At 32.3% G+C, this 20,477-nt stretch overlaps 1 protein-coding gene across 1 annotated transcript in view; it reads right to left on the minus strand.

Annotated features, from left to right (window-relative positions):
* The window catches only part of Pli (E3 ubiquitin-protein ligase pellino), a 47,449-nt gene extending 28,857 nt beyond the window's left edge, over positions 1–18,592 (minus strand). The window contains exons 1-2 of the mRNA XM_085189738.1: positions 18,187–18,592; positions 5,790–5,894 (exon numbers count right to left, since the gene is read on the minus strand). Of these exons, the coding sequence (XP_085045864.1) occupies positions 5,790–5,894; positions 18,187–18,200 (119 nt within the window). The 5' untranslated portion in view covers positions 18,201–18,592. The remainder of the gene's footprint in view (positions 1–5,789; positions 5,895–18,186) is intronic.
* Between the last annotated feature and the right edge of the window lie 1,885 nt (positions 18,593–20,477).

Below are 20,477 nucleotides of genomic sequence, written 5' to 3' on the forward strand. Positions count from 1 at the left end.
GCGGGCCGCTAGTATGACATATTTATATGCATACGAGAAAGACTGTAACATATTTAAAATCCTAAATTCCTAGTTCAACTAGTAATACTCGAAATGCTTAATATTATAAAAAATTTACAATCAGGTCTTCCAAATTCAAAAACGCAATGAACGTAGTGTTTTAACTAAGTGGTTGTACGTGTGTGTGGAACGTAGTGGTTTGAGTTAAACTGACTTAAAGAGACCTCTGACCTCTTAAAGTTATTTACATACACACCTGTACATAGATAAAAAAAATATCACATCCAATCCCAAAACTTAAATCTTTTAATTGCAATTAATTTATTGTTGGAGATAATCAATTAGTCTCTATAGAATAGGGTTTGCTCAATTAGATCCTATCAGTATGAACGCCACGGTGCGTGTGAAGCGGAGGCTTTGGCCACCGAAATCGTATATAATTTAATTAAGTACTTAAATAATCGTAACTGAGTAATGCATTAGACAGTTGCGAGGGTTGACGGAACACTGTTATTCACTTTGTCTAATTAGTTTTTAAATAATATATGGTCTATTGAATAGTGTTATTATATTATACTTTTTACATAAACATTTTGCGGCCAGTCGTGGCACAGGGGTACAAGCGTAGGGTACAAACTCTGTAGAGCTGAAAAATAAAACATTTTAAGGTCGCGTTAAATTTTCTTATATTGATGGAAATGACATTTTTTCCAAAGTTATTTAATTCTACTCTCATAACTTTTACAACTTCCAAAATATATTTAATATTTTAATATTTGTGCTATAGAGCTATCGGCAGAGGCAGTAGCCAGTACCGGATGTCCATTGCGAACACAAAGACGTGCACCGAGTGATGTCATGCACCGCCGTTCGTATTTAACTGTCACAACAAGTAGCGACGTGAGACCCTAACGGTATTTACACTATTTTATATTTTACGTTGAAGCTAGTTACGAGGCCAGTCGTGGCCCGGACCACAAAAAGTGAATGTAAAATCCACTGGTCGTGGGTTCGATCCTCATTCGAGGAAATAAAAAAAATATTAACATTTTTATTTTCAATTTTTCGCTCGGTTATCGAGCCAAAGCCCGGGGTTAGTGCCGCCATTCAACACGCAATATCTCCAGAATTCGGCGGAATGAGAGGAAATTAGTATCTTAACACCCCGCTGCGTGCGGGATACAGCGTGAAGCTGATTATTAAGTGAAACATTACCGCGGCAGCAAGAAATAGTACAATGTCGATTTATACGCGTCGCATGGGAAGCCGAGCAAGTGCACAGCCTTTGTGTTATTGTGTAACTTGCCGTAACATGGTTGACATAACATGCATACATATATAGAATTGTCTTTGGTATTCCGTTAACGAAAGAAAAAAATTAAAGTTCGTGTGAAATTTTTAAATGAATATAATTTAACTGCTATGTTTATTTTTTATTAACGGTAGTTTCCTCGTGAGCTCAATTTGAACTTATTTAATACAAATGACACAGTTTCGGTTTCTATTGAAGTTATATGTGTATTCAAATATTTCAATATTTATATTTTTTATTTTATACAATTATGCATGGTTTTTAATATTATCTATTCCAGGACTAGATCCTAGATAGAAAAAAAATCCTAACAAATATATAAAATGAAATATTTATCCAATTATTTTATACTAAAGCCCGTCTTGGCGCAGCGGCGCAAGGTGTGACTGTAACGCGATGGTTGTGAGTTCGATGCCCACTCGAGGAAGTGAAATATTCATTTACGTTTATATTTCCATTTCTTCGCTCTGGTGTCAAGGCAAAGCGCAGTGTTGAGTTCTGCCATTCCAGAATTCGACAGAAAGTGGGGAACGGAGTGTCGGAGAGATAAGACTATCACGAGGTTCCCTCTGCCTACCCTGCTGTCTGCGGGATACAGCGTGAAGCTGATAATAATAATAATAAAATAAATATAGCTATATCTAATTACTATATAATCTGTCTAGTATTAGTAAAACTATTATTGTCATTATATTTCAATATCAACTAACATTAATTCCCTAATAGAGTATAGAAAAAAACTTTAATATCTAAAACCATAGGCAGAGCCGGTCAGTATCGTCCATTAAGGAAAATCAATTTCACGCTTCTACCACAACCGTTTCCGTCACGGAGGGTATTGCTTTTCGTTTATTTAGTAAGGACGGCTTGTGGTTTATTGGAAAATTGTATAATACACCAGAATTGATAGTGTTTCAATAGATTAAAAAAAAATATTGTTATTATGAGAGAAAGAGAGAGACTTTGAGGTGATTTTCATGATGTTAATTTTTTTATAGCTTCTTTTTTCTTGCTTTTCTAACGGAACCAGGCTTTACCTCTACACGAGAAAGAAGAAATGAAAACATTAAATATTAAATTAAATTAGAATAGGAATCGAACCCATAACTGCGCTATTATTGGCCTCGATGGTAATTTTTATTATTATCTTGTTTATTTTAAATGTTGAATGAATTAAAATAATTACAATTTTTCAAGCCCTTCAAAAAGACATAATAAATAATAATAATAAATGTGTTCATAATTAAAAACTTACACTATAATAAAAAAAAATGAATACAATTTATTATTAAAGGAAATCCGCAAAAGATTAAGTAATGGATAGATAGATATCAAAGCGACAACGCTCACATACTCCGACAAAGAGAATGCTTGAACAGCCCTCCACGTGAAGTAGATAAGTTATATATGTAACAACGGAGAGAAAACTTTAAAGATAGATGACGTACAAGTATCTATGCAAAAAGCCATTTTCTAATTATCTACATATATCTATACTTATAATAAATTAGTAACGGACCAGTGTTTGTACATGGATGTGGATATAAGAAAAAAATATTAATAAAGTAATAGGTAGAAACAAAAACAATTATTTTTAAAAAAGAAATATGTTTGTATGTGCATTTGCTCACTCTTATCTCAGAAACGACTTGACCTATTTAAATGCAGTTTTCACTATTATATTTTAGCAAGTTTTCCTTAACATTTAGTTTTTATCTTATTTTAATGGGTTTATAAATAAAAAAGTTATACCATTTTAAAGAATGTTTTCTGTTGTTTATAATTGCTGTAAATAACTGTTTTGTTAAACGGGCTGAAACTATAGGTTTCAATATACATACAGGACTTCTCAATCTTATCAAGGTATAGAGTATAGACATTGTTTTTAAAATTATATTATTATTACATAACGAAAGTAATGCCTATTAGTAAATTAATAAATTATAAAGCTGAAACGGGTGAAGCCGCAAGCTGATCACAAGTTTTTAATACAAAAAGGAAAACTTTTTAATTATGAGGAAACAACTCGGTAACTAATAATTATTAACTTGGTAAGTCGGTAGTTACATTATATTTTATTGAAGATTATATTTTCTTATTATATAACGTAGGTAATTAATATCAAGAAAAATTAAATTATTAATTTATTTTATTATATTTACAATGTACATTATAGGTTTACAAATTAATTATGTGTATTAGTTTACAAGTTAATAATTACTATTATTTAATCATATAATTAGGTATAAACCAAAGCGTTGATTTCTGCCACTCAACTGAATTTGGCAGAAAGTGGAGAACGGAGTGTCTTAACACTAGCTGCCCTCTGCCTACCCTGCTGTATGCGGGATACAGCGTGAAGTTGATATAAATCGAAGAATTTTACTTTTAGTAGCTGCCGTTCGACAGAGGTTAGGTTAATAGTTGGATTACTACTTACGACAAACATGTGGTTTTTTTTGAGGCCACACTCACACTGTATGATTAAAATATACGGTTAGAGACATTTATTTTCTCAAAACAATTACAAATAAATCACTTACAGAGAAAATTACAAAAACATTAAATATAAAAAAAAACGAATTACTTACGGCTTACACAATAATAAGGTGAAATTTACAATTACCTAATAATATCACTAGAATACAAACGAGTATGAACATTTTGTGATGCATGTGGGTAGTTTGAGAAATTAATAGTTAAAATTTTAGTAAAATGTATGACGTAATGTAGGTAGGTGAGACATTAAATGTTTTAACTAATATTTTTAGATTCCGTTTATTTATTTTATTATTATTATTTTTTTCATTTAGTAGTATTTTATTTTTAATTGTTTTACTTATAATTTACATTTTTCTTATTTTCTTAGTTTTGTTTAGTGTCTTGTTAGGTGTAATATAATGTGGCAATACTATAATACCATAATACACAAATATTGTAATAAATACATATATTAGTTATAACATTAATGCATTGTTTTATTTTAAATTTAATATATTTTAAGAGAAATCCTTTAAAATATGTAAATTAATTCTGATTGTGAAAGTTATTTGAGAATGTATATCTTTTGTTAGTATTTTTCTAATATGAATACAAGTATTATATTTATATATTTGGGTTAGATTCATTATTTTCGTTTCATTTTAAATTTTAATTGTAGGTAAAAAAAATATTATATTTAAAAATAATCTTGATAAGTTTATTTTGTGTGGTTTGCAATTTTTGTAGGTTAGTTTTCGCTGTACAACCCCAAACTTTACATAACATCTGATATCTACGTTTATTATAGCAGCAAAAACTATATTTAATAAGTTAATTTTAATCGTTATTTTTAATATGAGACTTCTTAATTTACTTGGATGTTTAAAAACAATCTTTGTATCAAGTAGATAAATCTCTTCAAATATGAATTAACACATAACTTCAACTATTCAGTATTTGTAAACAATGTGTTATTTACATAATAACGTATGATTTAATTGGCCGTTTTGCCAACAAACTACGCATAAGTAAGTAATTGTGACATTGACACTGATTTTAACAATAGTAAGTATTTTCTCAAAATAATTAAAAAAAGGATTATTTTTCTAGTAGAGGCCAGTTGTGGCACAGGGGCACAAGTGTGACTGTAAACACGACTGGTTGTAAGTTCTATCCCCCCCTCGAGGTGAATGAAATATTTATTGAAATGTACATTTTCATTTCATGGCCAGAGCCATTGAGACAAAGAGCGGCGTTGAATTCCGCCACTTAAAACACGACGGAAAATGAAGAATAGAGTGTCATAACACTAGCTTCCCTCTGTCTACCCAGCAGTGTGCGGGATACAGCGTGATTTTTAATATAAAAAAAAATTCCTAAAATAAACCGAGAGATCGTTGTACATAGATATATTAAAATAAACGAGGTTACGACGGACGGACGTACGCTGAACCGTAAACAATTCTCCGATCTCGTCCTTCCTTAACCGTTTTCTCACCATATTCGTATAACGCGTGACGTTTTATACAAACAAAACTTGGATGAATACTAAGAGGAGGTACCTACTGCGCAAGCGCTTGCAACCTTGACGTCGACCGCTGACATTAGTTTCTAGACATATTAATATTATAATAAAAAAATATTAATAACATTAAGCTTAGGCCAGTTGTGGGTTCGATCCCCACTCGAGGAAATTAAATATTTATTTAAATTTATATTTTCATTTCCGCGCTCTGGCACCGAGGCAAAAGCCCAGCGTAGAATTCCGCCACTCAACACGCAATGCCTCCAGAATTCGGTGAAAAGTGGAGGGAGTGTCTTAACACTAGGTTTTCTCTACCCACACTGCTATATGAGGGATACAGCTTGTAGCGTGAATATTACAATTAAATATTTCATTATACAATTTAGATATTTTAAACTGATAGTGTAAATTCTACGTAAAATAAAAAAAATAATGTATTTAAGTAATAGTAGTAAGCAAGAAAATGCTTACCCGAGAATAACGAGTTCGCCATATTTTACAAGAGGTTTTGGCTTTTGTTCGGAGCCACTCTCACCGGCCTCTTCCAGTATTGGTGAGTCCGCACTGTCCGCAGCACTGAAACAAGAACAAATAGATACTTAGAAATAAACATCATTCTTCATATATTTACATATTTTAAAAATGCAGGCATATTGTTAAAAGACATTTTATATGCTGATAGAATAATAGAAAAGTATATAAGTGGAACATTTTGAGGCCGTTGTGGTGCAGGATCACAAACATTTGACTTCAAAAGAGAGGGTTGTGACTGAGGAATTAAATATTTTATATTTTATTTCCTCGCTCTGGTATGGAAGCAAAGCACGGCGCCTTCAAAATTAAGCGGAAAGTAGAGAAAGGAAGTGTTTTAATATTAGGTTCCCAATAAAAGGTTAGGTTCCCTATATCCACCCTCATATGTGAGGAAGACAGCGTAAAGCAATATTCTATTATATTTTATTAATTAAAAAAATATAAAGGGAAGGGAAGAATAAAAGGACACTTGGAAAATAAACCTCTAAATGGGTCTATGTACCAACAAATATTATTGTTTTTAAACAATTACTAATAATATTAATAATATTTAAGCAAAACACTATTGTTTCTATTCAATTATTATTTGTTTAACGCAATATATTCATGGTAAAAACAAAACAAATTGAACAAAGCCATTTGAACTGAAAGGAATGATGATAATAACACTATAGAATAGCGTAGCATTAGCTCCGAACTAATTGTTACCACCCACAATTTCCATAAAATATACGACCGACTTCCGTTACAACGAAATCTTGGTCACGCAGGTCAAGTCTAAGATCTTTATTGGAACTGGTTTTGGACAACTGTGGGTCAAGAATCAAGATTAGAGGCGTAAACTATAATCACCACTGGGAACCGGTCTGGGCCAATGCATTGTAATTTACATAAGAACTTTCTTGCTTGTAAGGGTTTTGTTTATGTTTATATTAAAAACAGTCCTTAATTTTTGAAAAAAAAAAAAAAACGGAGTGGCTTATCACTAGGTTCCCTCTGCCTACCCTGCTGTGTGCGGGATGCAACGTGAAGCTGAAATGCCTTTAGCAATTCATCATTATATTTCATTTCCCACTCAAGGCATTAGTAAGTTGGTCGTTTGTTAAGTGGTTCATCGATCGTACAAATGATAAGCTATCGGTCTATCTATGAGTTTACTCTGTCCACAAAACAGAACTGGGTCAAACTGCTCCGAACACACACATATCTTGTGTGTACAACACACACATATGTCAATTTATCTTGTGTGTAAATACTGACATATTTGCACATGGTGTGACTTTTTAAAATGCTGGGAAATCCTGCGAAGTTTCCCATTTCGGATGCTAGGTTTCAAAAGCCAAAATGCCCGTACCCTTTTTTCTTTTATTATTATAAATATTGTAATATCTAATTTTCTTATCATATATATATTAATTACATTATTTTATGATTAATATTATAAATTAAAAATAATATTTAATCAATTTTTGATTTATGTTTATTTATTCAATTTATGATAAGACCACTCTGTTCCCCATTTTCCCCCCATCTGAAAGCAGCGTGGGCGTTGAATGGGGGAACTCAAAGCCATGCTTTGCCTTGACACCAGAGGGAAGAAAATAAAATATTAAATACTACATTTAATTTCCTCAAGTAGACATTAATAATAATTAATAACTAATATTATTCACAATATATTTCCGGAAGACCTATAGACATACAGTTTATATACAGTATAAATAATACTATTATCTATATATATAAAAGGACTTGTCCTCACTGACTGAGGTAAGACGCACGCACAGCCGTAACCGCTGTGCGTAGAAACGTAAAATTTGGAGAGATGTTTACTTTCGTAATCTGGACATCCACTAAGAAAGGATTTTGAAAAATTTTTACCTTAAAGGGGTGAAACAGGGGATGAAAGTTTGTATAGAAAAAAAATTAAATCGGCACCGATTTTTATAAAATTTAGACTCTTAAAAATATTTCATTGAACACATGTTTCGTGGTTTATTAGAATTCACCCCTAAATAAGCAAGCGAAGCTGCGCGCGTCCGCTAGTAAAGTTATATTACGCAAGCTTTGATAGCGGCATTCCGTGACGGTAGCAATTTGTTGCATTTACATGTCTAGGTCTTAATTGCAGTTTCTTCCTCCGGTCTCGCCTTTGTCTACTGTTACAATTGATTTAGATTGCAAAGATTGTTTAACATGGCCGGAGTAAACTCGAGATCTAGATGAAAACCCGGTAGTCCGGGTTTTCGTAATTAACGTAGTATGTACGCGAGGAATTATATAGTAAAATATAAAACGAGTCAGTTGTGGTTCGGGGGCACCAAGTATATCCATACCTATATTATAAATTCGAAAGTAACTCTGTCTGTCTGTCTGTCTGTCTGTCTGTCTGTCTGTCTGTCTGTCCTTTACGCAATCAGGGCCAAACCGCTAATTTAATTGTGATAAAATACTCATATAGAGATACTTGAGGGTCCCGGGATGAACATAGGATACTTTTTTTTTTTCTCATATTTGTAATATTTTTGATATATACCAATATATTAAAATAATTAATTTGACAAGCAATTTATTCCGCCATGTTAATAACAATCGTCGCTACGCGTTGCTAAGCAACGGCTTGCAAAGTTTGTTGTTTTAAGAAAACGTCACCCAAAGTGAGTTTGCTTAATGCATACATGGCTTATTGGCCGATATAGATTTGTATACATTAACAAAAATTAGATGATTTCTATAATTTGATATTCATCCTTGTGAAAATAAATATAATAGTCACTTTTAGCATTTCATCTTGATGGAAATTATAGTTTACTGTGTAACATTCTAATAAATAATTAAGATCACTGATTCCAAATGACCTAGCCTTTGAGTGGTATAGTATGACCGACGCGAACGGGCAGATGACTTCGATGATTTTGTAAATTTTTATATATTTTCGAATTACTATTATGTATTTATTTGCTGCTTATAATTAATTTATCTCAGTTCGGTTATCTATACCGATGTTACACACTTAAAATATCGTAATTTTAATCATTTGGGATTTTATTTAATATTGTTCGCAAAAATTAATAATTATTTAATATAGAAAAATGTTTAGTACGCGCGCACGGGAAACTTTAGGTACTTTTTCTAATATTAAGAATTTCCTTTAGTTACTTTTACTGCTTTTGTTTGTTCATTTCGGCCACTCAGATATTTTTTCTAATAATAAATCTCCACTTATTATTATTTTTAAACTTATTTTAATTATTTAGGCTTATATTTTCGCGGGCGTAGCCGCGTCCGGGCCCACTAGTATAACTATAAACGCGACTGGTTATGGGTTCGATCGTCACTCGAGGAAATAAAATATTTATTTAAAATGTATATTTTCATTGCTTCGCTCTGGTGTCGAGGCAAAGCGAGGCTTTAAATTCCGCCGCTCAACAAGCAATGCCGCCAAAATTCGCCAGAAAGTGGGGAACGGAGTGTTTTAACATTAGGTTCCCTATGCCTACCCTACTGTGTGCGGGATACAACGTAACGCTGATTTACTTTTAAGATTGGAACCACTTCGTCGAATTTGCAACGTATATTTTACGTCATTTGTAATCACCACGAGTCATTGTTATAAATAAATACAGAAACTATCGATGATTGAACTCGACTTTGGGATACTAAGAAGCACAGTAAAGATACCGAGAAAATATGAAATATTTATTGCTACCTGTTATTTCCTATTTCGTATATCTAAATGTTTATTTATAATACTGGATTCACAAAAATAAAAAAAAAACGAAATATTAGTGTCATTGGTCCTAATAATTATAGAAAAAAATCTTTACATGAATATGTTTTTTTTGCGATTATTTAAGACTAGTGCGCCCGTCCGGGGCTACGCCGGCTTGAAATAAAAATATTAATAAAGAAATTGAAAACTAAAGATTCAGTCAATTCAGTGAAACAGTTGTATAAAATAACTGTTACGGCAATTAGCAAATTTGTCGATTTAAGTACTTTAAATTGACATAACTTTTTTATTTATGAACCGATTGTAATAAAATAAACCCTATATGTTTTCGCAAGCTTGCCAGAATCCAATAGTAAAAACCGCATCTAAATCGGGCAAGTCGCTTGTGAGATTAGCGATAACAAACGCACAGACAAACGGAAAATAGACAAAAATTTTAAAAATCATTGTTTTTGGTTCTGTTAGGTTAATAAAGGTTCCCAATAATATTTTTTTTTAAATATCTTCCGAGTACAGACACAAGTATAGATTTAACGCTTCATTAAATTTCATTGTAGTATATATATACATACATATAGACTTCTATATTACTCAGTTGATTACAATGATTTAGGTATTGGTTTTTTCAATTTCTGGCCATCATGACCGTTGTTGAAGTCGACTCAAGAACAAAAGTAGTGCCTATCTATGGTAATAGAACCTCATGTTGTGATCATTAGGCCTTCATGTTACTTTTAGTTTCCTTTGTTTGCTTATGCTTATTTAAAGTAGAGGAAGGACAAAAATTAGATTTTATTTAGCTACACCTGACACAGCTGGATAGGCAGAGCGAACCTAATGATAGAACACTCCGTTCTACATTTCCGCCGAATTCTGGAGTTGTCTATTACGTATTTATTTTCCATAATCTAACAATTTATAGTTCTCCAAAGATAAAAAAAATATATTTTTAGAATCGTATTCATCATCCAGCACAGGCCTATGACAATTATACCAAGAACAACAATGAATCAGCTCGCGGGGCCGACGTTTCGTAGTACATATACTAGATAGCTGACACCGCCGAGGCGAGCGTAAGGCGATAAACGGCCACTTCACATCCGGTTTGTTCGTAAAGCCTACAACTAGCAATTCGCAAGAACAACGGAAACATACGCAACGTCACAGCTACTGGAGAAGCAATTCATTCATTGACTCCACGATTGTTATAACTTATACCTACTTAAGTAGAATTTAATATTCTTTTACCGACTTCAAAAAAGGAAGTTCAAAATCCACATGTATAAATTGTGATATTGTTGCAATTGGATAATATTTGGGTAGGATGATATGTTTAGGTTTCAAAGCACGTTTAATAAATTTTGTAAGTGTATGTATTTTTGCAACACACAAATTTCTCGGAAACTAAAAGATTATCTTCTTTATTTAAAGCAGCTTTATTTAAAATATATTTCAATAAAAATTTTCAACATTGGTTATGTAGATTCTAAGATATCCGTGCATTTCTAGAGGGACCATGGGTATACCTAAGTAATCAACATGTATGACATCAGTTTAATTTTCAACTTTTACTAAATTTCAATAGTCCAAGATTGAATATAGTCCAAACAAATTTAGTCCCTGAACTAAAAAAAAACTTCAACTCGAATTTTAGCGGATTTTATTATAACTTTCAATTTAAATATAAACTATAAATAAATAAATTCGGTACATTTCAAAACGTTCTTGAAGAATAGTGAACGTAGAATAAAAAAGTGTAACAAGTAACTGTGGCATTGGCGCGAGTAGGCAGTAAATCTAGACGTGATATAATGAGAATATAAATAGCTTTAAATCGCAACACCGGAACAATAAAGATTGCATAATTGAAAACTCTCTGGTTTCAGTACTTTCTCCGCTCTCACGGTCACGAATTTTGCTGATCTGCCTGGTTGATACTTTCTATCGGAATCACGAATAGCTACTAATAGTCCTATAATAGGGTTAACAATTGTTTGCTTTCTCCGATCAGGCCAGCTATTAGCAAGTCTGAAAAAGAAGGCAGCCGTGTCTGATTTATAGGTGAAATTACAATTCAATTTTAATAGACATTTATTGGACGTCTGTGGAAAGTAAATATAAGATAAATATTTAACATAAAAAATTACTTCGACGTAAAATGAAATAAAAACTTTAGTAGCAGATTTAAATTAAAAAATATATAATGATTACACAAAGGTGCCATATTGTACATATACTGTACTGTAGATTGATTTAAATTTTTAATTTACCAAATTCTTGCCGGGGACATTTACATAAAAAGAATACATATAATTATTGGAATAAAAACAAAATAACAATTGCACCTATATATGTCCATATCCGAATAATAATTTTTATATCTACATATAGATAAATAATAAAAAAGCTATTTTTACTACTATACAAATGCGTAGAATTTCGCATAAATATTGATTCACTCTACTAAGATAGATTTAACAAAGGAATTCTAATATTTTACAGTTAAAAGTACAACCAACTTTCATTTATGCTCCATTTAAAAGCAGTTCAATTGATCAAATCTGAAACGCCACTTCAGATTTATGACTTGCCGGCTTAATTATGGACTAGAAAATAATTGTATATTTTTTAACTTCACGCTGTATCCCGTACATAGCAAGGTAGGCAGAGGGAACCTAGTTGAAGCTAAGTTCCTTCCTAATTTCCACTGAATTCTGGAGGCGTTTTGAATGGCTGAACTCAACGCCACGCGTGGCCTCGGGACTAGAAATGAAAATATTAAATACTTCATTGGGAATCGAACTCACAACCTATCGCATTTATAATCACACGCTCGTGCCCCTGCACCACTACTGACCTCAATAATTGTAATTTGTAAAGAAATTTGTAATATTATTTATTCTTCAATGACTTTTCAATATTATTAACATGTAGAACCGCCTAAAAAGAGATTGGAAGCCGGAAATTAACTGTGAGACTCCCAAGCACTTATTGGATACGTCATCGTTTTCAGCGTGAATAATCTAAAAATTATTTCAAAATTTAAAAAAATGTAAATGTAACAGCATTCATAGATAACAAAACGCATCCTTTACACGCAAACGTTATTGCATATAAACCTTGTCCTTAATATATGGCGCACTTGCGTTGCACATGCTATACCTACTGTATCAAAAGTCATTAAAATTTAAATAGTGCCTCTATTGCTCGTGCCGGAGGAGCACAGGCGCGCTTCGGTTGTGGGTTCGATTCCCACTCGGGGGAGTAAATTATTGTTCATTCAACTCACAAACTTAGCATAGAAGTGCTAAAATGATATAATATTAGTACGTATATGCTATGTATTTGTTTCCTAAATGAAATTATAAACATTAGACATACAGACTTGACGACACTTCGGCATTCTGTTCAACCTAAATGTGACATTTCTGAATTTATCATCTTCAAACGAGGCCAATGAACTCTAAACTTGTCATACATTTGCCGGAGGATGGAGAGGAAGGAAGCTTCCGAATACTGTACCAATAAATTACTATAATGTTTCCATTGTCTCTCTTTGGTGACAAGACAAGCGGCGGAACTCAAGCGCGGCGTTAAGATCCGCCATACAATGTCTCAACAAAAACGTGAAGCATTGTATGACAGAATTAAGTTAACGCCACCACTGGGCCGGTTAACGCACGAAACACGTGCCCGCACACGTTAAGGATATTTAATAATTTATTGAATAATTTATTTCGACCTCTTATAGTAGTAATGTGGAAGATAATCGTTATTAGTTGGTATACAATACATATTTAATTTAATATCCCGTACATAGCAGTGTAGGCAGAGTGAACCTTGGAACCTAATGTAATGACACTCCGTTATCATAAAGACACTTTCGCTTTGGCTCGACACCAGAACGAAGGAATATTTCATTTCCTAGAGTGGGAATCGAACCCACAACCTGTTGCGATGGCCTAAACAGTAAATATTTTTTAAATATTCAGAAAAATCTTCAATAAATATATTAGCCATAGATAAAAATATATTTAATATATTAGCATGTGCGTATAAATAATTGGAACGGCATGGACGACGATCCTTAGGTCGGCACCAATGATTTAACTTTTCTTTTTTTTTTCGAACATGTGGATAATGCTGTTAGTCCTATTGGCTTTTACAGCGACACCGGTTGGGTAGGGAAGAGGGTACTCTGTCCCTGAAGAAATGCAAGCACTAAGTGGCTGCCTGTGAGGAAGTCGACGACTGTAAGGGCGCCCCCTGCGGGACTCGAACCTCGGCTTGCGGCCGTCGAGCGGACTGGGATTTCACCTATGCTAAGCAAACCAGCCGCGACATGAAGTCGCGACTGGGGACAAATTAGACTACTCTAAGGGAGCTAACGGTCCCTAACCGCTGGGCCCCACCGCGCCGAGACGCGATCGTGTGTGATGATTTAACTATCTAATCTATTCAATTAAGAAAAAGTTATATAGCCAAAAAAACTTATTATCGTTATTCGTAACTTATGTTCCCGCTTCACTAAAAGGCATAATGGTCGTACGGTCGACAAAACATCTGCTGCGCAGGTGTTGCTACGGGGAAGGCAGGTGCAGAATACCAACAGACGGATGTTGCGTCGGCCAACGACAGAACAATACCCACATTTAGCTGTTTAAATTTCCTGGATTATTATACGTTGAGATATTAAATTCATTTTTTTTATGTAAGTAAATAGTAATATGAATAGAATGAGTTTTTTAACCGACCTACATGCGGCTTCGCCCGTTAAAACTTATTGTTATATTATAGCTATAGCCAAATTACACATAATCTTTACATAAATCGTAGGCTATGTATTATTTTGATATATAGCCCATAATACTGCAGTTTAATCTAAATTCGTTCAGTAGTTTTTGCGGGAAAGCGGAACAAACATCCATCTTCACCAACTTCAAAGTCAACTTTTAGATATATATTTTTTCTTAATAATTAAATTATGAATTTATTGGAAATCATTTTATATCTTGAAATAATTATGCGTTTTATATTCAATATTGATTCATTTCTCAATATCTTGGCCGTAGTACACGCAGGGGTTTTACGATTGCTCATAAAACCGCCGGCCTCTATAAAAAAAATCTATGTCGTTACGTTCAAACCATTAAAAACACAATGTTACAAGACTACTAAGTGATATATAAAAATACGAGCTTGAACGTAGATTTCGCTCTTTATATGGCATAAATATGAGTAAAAGTTTAAAAACCACACCACAATTATAGTAAAAATCTCTTTATAAGCATATCTCTCATATTAAAACATTAAATAAATAAATGTTCCTTCAGCGAATAACTTGTATTACTTGTAATAATCTCGTTTTCTTTAATCTTAATACTAGCAAAAGATAATCACAGACATTTCTCTAGTAGGTTAGATTCTCTTTGTTCAATCCACAAACATAGAAAAAAAATACAGCTTTTGCTTTTAAAATATGTAGTTTCATTTAAAAGAAGGGGAGACCTCGGTTGACCTTCGAAAACACAGTATCAAAGATACTGGGGGAAGGTTACGTAAAAAACATGAGCATCAAGCGAAAGCGAAAGAGGTATGAAGAGACCGTAGCGTTTGGCGCTCCGTTCTCTCTGACTATCCCGCTAGGGATAAAGCGTGAAGCTATATATGTATGTGTGTATTTAAAAGAAAGTAACATATACTACGATACCACTACCAGATAGACACTACAATACTGATGAATATATATCTAGGTACGTAAGCAGATTACCCATTCATTTTGATTTCGAAGCCATACGTTGTTTCTTTAAGCTATACCTACTCGTATTACCTTGCTTACAGCTTAGAATAGCTAATATATAACAAATGCAATAAGTGTTTGTCATTCAATACTTCACTATAGGGCTCCTAATCGAATGTACTGATGCCAGTCGTGGCGCAGGGGCACAAGCGTGTAAACGCGACAGGTTATGGGTTCGATTCCTACTCGAGGATATGATTTGAATGAAAATATTTAGTTCTGGCATTTCTTCGCTCTGGTGTCTATGCAAGGCTCCACACGCTTTGTCTCCAGAATTCGGCGGAAAATAGAGAGCGGAGTGTCTTAAAATTAGGCTACGTCCGGTACCGTGCTACATGCAGGACAGCGGGAAGCTAAAAAAATGGAATGTACCCGTTACAGCATGAGTAATAACATATCCTGTTCAAGGAAAATCTTATCATCAATTCGGCGAAATTAACGAAACATGTTGCAAGAAGCATCTTTAATATTGACTCTTACTGCTAAATGATTTGTTAATATTATGACATTTCATAACGTGATATCTAAAGTAGGTACATTTAAACAATACCAATCAACGAGATAATTGTAATTGCATTTATGTTATAGTTAAGGAATAATCGATTATGAATTACCTTTAAAGTGTTTTTAATTATTTATTTATCAACATAAATACATATATATATTAACACGAAATAACACGAAAATAATTTATTTTGTCGAATAGCAAGCAAAGTAGATATATTACCTAAAAAAATCATATTTTTATGCGCATCTTACAGATTTATTTTTACTTTTTTGTTTACGAAACTCCGCGAACCGGCTTTGTCGCTAAATGCCCGGCGAACCCCAGGCTTTATGAAAGTTAAATGAAAGAGGGCTAGAGGGTTTCACAGACGTCAACGCCCTTTGTTTGTGGCAGAGGTTAAATTAAATATAAAACTTTACTAACCCAGAAATGGAATCCCACTGCCGTTGAGGTATAAGTAAACAATGTTGTTTATTAGAAACCATTACATTAGATAAACAACACATTAAGCTTATTTGTTGGGCTTGTTTATATTGAAAGAATAAATTAAGCCACAGATAATAAATATTTAATCTTCTCTTATATTTATTGATATTTAGTAATTAGTCACAGCTACAGACATTTTAACTATAATAATGATTACCTAGTAACTAATAACAAAAGAATATACGTAAAAATAAATATTAGCCATTTTGATTAATATAATAATTATCATGTCAGTATTTTGAAATTTGTTTGAAAAAATATTTCAAATAAATATGAGAACTGGGTTGTGGATAAATTTTGTATGATTTTTTCGTTAATTACATAATTGTTTAATGAATTTAACCTTTTCCAATATAAAAAGTATCTAATAAAAGAAAAATAAGGTCAGATTATATTTGAGTCAATAAAATAAAAACATCAGCTTCACACTTTATCTTGAAATTTCACAGAATATGTAATGAAGAGTTAATATCAATATTTCTTCAACAGGTCTTAACATTCTGTCCAGCACCCATTACAAAGTTAGTGGTAAAACTGAACTCCACAATTGATTTTGACAAGCAGGTGTTTTAGACATCTCATATTTTTATATTAAAGTAAGACTAGTAGTAAGGTAAGGTACTAGTGGAAGGTTACGTAAAGGCATAAGGACCACCTAGATGCTTTGATGACAGTAGGCCAGGCTAAAGTGATGTGCAGAGACCAAAGTGTTTGGCACTCCGTTTTCTCTGACTACTTTCTTATCCTTAGGGATATAGCATGAATTTAATTTAACTAATATTTTTTAGATGGAACTTTGGTCATTATTGAGGAACAATACAATGTTTGATTTTGAGTGCATGAATGCAATTGGTAGTAGATTCAAACCCCAATTCGGAAAGAATTATATATTTTCATTTTTCTTCTCTAGTATATAAAAAGTGGCTTTGAGTTAAAGTGCTTAATGCATAATGTCACTTTTTGGTCTTACACTAGGTTTACCCTGCGTATCTAGCTATAAAGCATGTAAGCTTAAACAATCTGTAATTATAAATTAATTGTTTTTAACATAACATAATAACAAAAAGAGCCCAATTTATTAATTATATATCTTATTTTTTTATTGCTTACTAAATTATTTAAGGTAAGTATGAAAAATGTATAAGCATGATCCATATATAAAAGAAATTGAGGTCATTATGGTGCCGCCGTACAGTCTGACTAAGTCTGGTAATTACAATATTTGTTTTGATATCAAAAATCACTGTTTATAAAAATGTCATTAACACAATTATAAATATAACAAAACAGTACAAGCTCAGGTATTCCATGCAAGTCCCCAAACAGGTACTTATGCTAAATTTTAAAAAAATATAGGAGGTGAAATATTGTAATAATGTTGTAAAGCACATAGTATTCATATCTGGGTACAACATAATTGCTGTAAATCTAATAAGGTTATCTTGGAATCGATTGCGATGACAATGCTAATGTAAACAAAAGTTATCTACATAAAAGCATTTGATATATAACAATAAAATATAATTATGAGAAACTGTACATACTAGTTGTAGCGATTGAAGACCTGTTTAAAATTTTACATTTGTATAAAATATGAAGTAAACATAAACAAAGTCAACTTTAATTTGGCATATAACATAACGCTAACAACATGACGCAGTAAAAATTCTCGAAATTTACCTTTATATATGTAATTGAATAAGCAAATTTAATTATATGTATTGAATTTATAATTTTTAGTAAATTAAAAACGTTTAGAGATATGAACATATTGTTTTTGTACTAACACCACGTTGTAACAACTTACCGTTTTACGACCATGATAGAATCCGTCTGCTCGTTTGTGGACCCTATGATTCGAATTATGTTTTACAAAATACACTAATATTATTGGAAACACCATGAATTATATAAAAACACCATCAATTCAACGTATTCAATTCACACATCGCTAAAAAGCGATAAATACACAAATCTTCATTATTTCACCAGCTCCGTAAAACTCGCACTTCACTTTATGGAACATGAATTATTTATAATAGGCTCGTGTGTTTTATAATAACCTTTCTTTAAAACGAATCTGTAAATAATTAACAACGAAGCTCAACACTGTATTGTGATGTTAGAAATTTGTATGTACCCGTAAACACAAACTAAAATGCAATTGTGTTATAGAACGAAATATAGCTAACTTCGGACAATACAGTGGGTATTCTTGCAAACTTTAGAATGAAGGTATACCAACATAAAAACATAACAACGTTTGGATAGTAATAAGTAAATATATTAATATAATATGCGTTGAATAAAAATTATCATTACAGTCATATGATATTAATTAAAGGAAAATTAAAAGGTTATTGTTTCTTTTTATCATGTGTTGAAAAAAAAATCCAATAGAATTAGTTGATTATAGACATGATCAAACTATTTTTTTAAAAAATCAGTTATAGAAAATAACATATTGATACAAACTGATACAGTTTTAAATAATATTTACTTAATTAAAACTTAAATATCAATGTAAATTAATATTTTTTTCGTTATATATACCAAATATATTAAATATGTCTCACTTACTAATTTTATTTTAGATAAAGTATTCGATTGCTTACTATTTTAAATTTTGGCGCCACAAAGAGTTCTAGTTTTCTTAAGTTGTTAAAAAATACAAAACTACTAAATAAGAGAAAATCACTTACGTATTTATGGCTTTCCTGTTACATAAATCCAACATGAACATAAATTGTAATATAATACACCAAGATAATACTCCACGTCTTACTTGAGATATAAGTATTTTTATAATTTTTTCTTGTGTAAGTTTTCTTCTTTTTCTATATTGGAGATTGCATTGGAATCCCATAATATGACGTTATAATTTATTCAATTAGGCAGATTTTATTTAGTTAATACTGAACTTGACTAGAGAAATAATGCTGCCAACTGGCTTGTTGCACGTATGGTAAATGCGTTTATATTCGGCCATTGCACTGTCATGTCAACCCGCGAGCATGTTATGACAAGTCCTCGCTTTTGTAGTGCTGTTCGTTAGAACCTCTGAATCATTCCTTTAAAATATGCTTTTAAAATTTGGTAGTCTTTGTCTGTAAGTAGTTTTGAAGTAGGCATTCAATTATTGGGTTTATATTCAATTTAACGATGTTGAGATGTAGATATAGGTAACGAAACCACTTTTAAGATGTAAAGAAAGAATATGTATGTATAATATAACCTGATTCAGAGCCCAGTGGCACATGGTCACAAGCGTGCGTCTGGTATCGAAATTTCCAAAGTAAAGCGCGGCGTTGAACGCCACGCAATACGCAATGCCTTCAGAATTCGGTGGAAAGAAACGAAATGTTTTAACACTAGGCTCCCTCTGCCTACCCTGCTGTGTGAAAGATACATCAAGAGGCTAAATTAAACCTGATTCTTTTTCTTTTTTTTAGAAAAAAAATACTAGTTCGCAAACTTTCTGTACACTGTCTAAGTTGTAAAAAATATGTATGTTTTCTGACAGACAAATTGCATTTGTCGAAATAAAAATATTATTGTATAATTTTCTAATATAAAATTATCGATAACTTAACAACCCTGTAATCAGAAATACATTTATAGTTGCTATCTTCGTTCCTACTTAGTAAATATTCATATGTAGGCAAGTGAAAATAACTCTCAATCAGGTATGAACTTGTTTGTTTAAAATGGTGCAGATATTTAAAATTTGTTTATAGATCTTTTGTTTTTTTCTTAATAGATATCAACCTGCATATATTTTATATTAAACTGAGATCCCAGGGCCCCAGGACCTACGTTATTTTAGTAATGATGGAGTTTTGAGGATTATTAGTCTAATATGTAGTTAAGACTGTATGCGTACTCGCTAACTTGAAAGTCGGGCCCTTTTAGAGATAGCGCCATGAAAAGGTAAGAAGGTAAAGGAGAAGATAAGAAGGAAAGAAAGGTATGAAGAAGAGAGATGAGCTTGTTACATTAAGACTTGCAATATAATTATGGAAACATTATGGCGCCTGGGAGGATGATGGGCCCATCGGATTGGTCTTGGCTTATAAGGGATCTTGAAATAGTACCATA

This window comes from Heliconius melpomene, chromosome 8 (assembly GCF_056956725.1).
Source record: "Heliconius melpomene rosina isolate 202511_hmr_F chromosome 8, ASM5695672v1, whole genome shotgun sequence".
NCBI classification, from domain to species: domain Eukaryota; kingdom Metazoa; phylum Arthropoda; class Insecta; order Lepidoptera; family Nymphalidae; genus Heliconius; species Heliconius melpomene.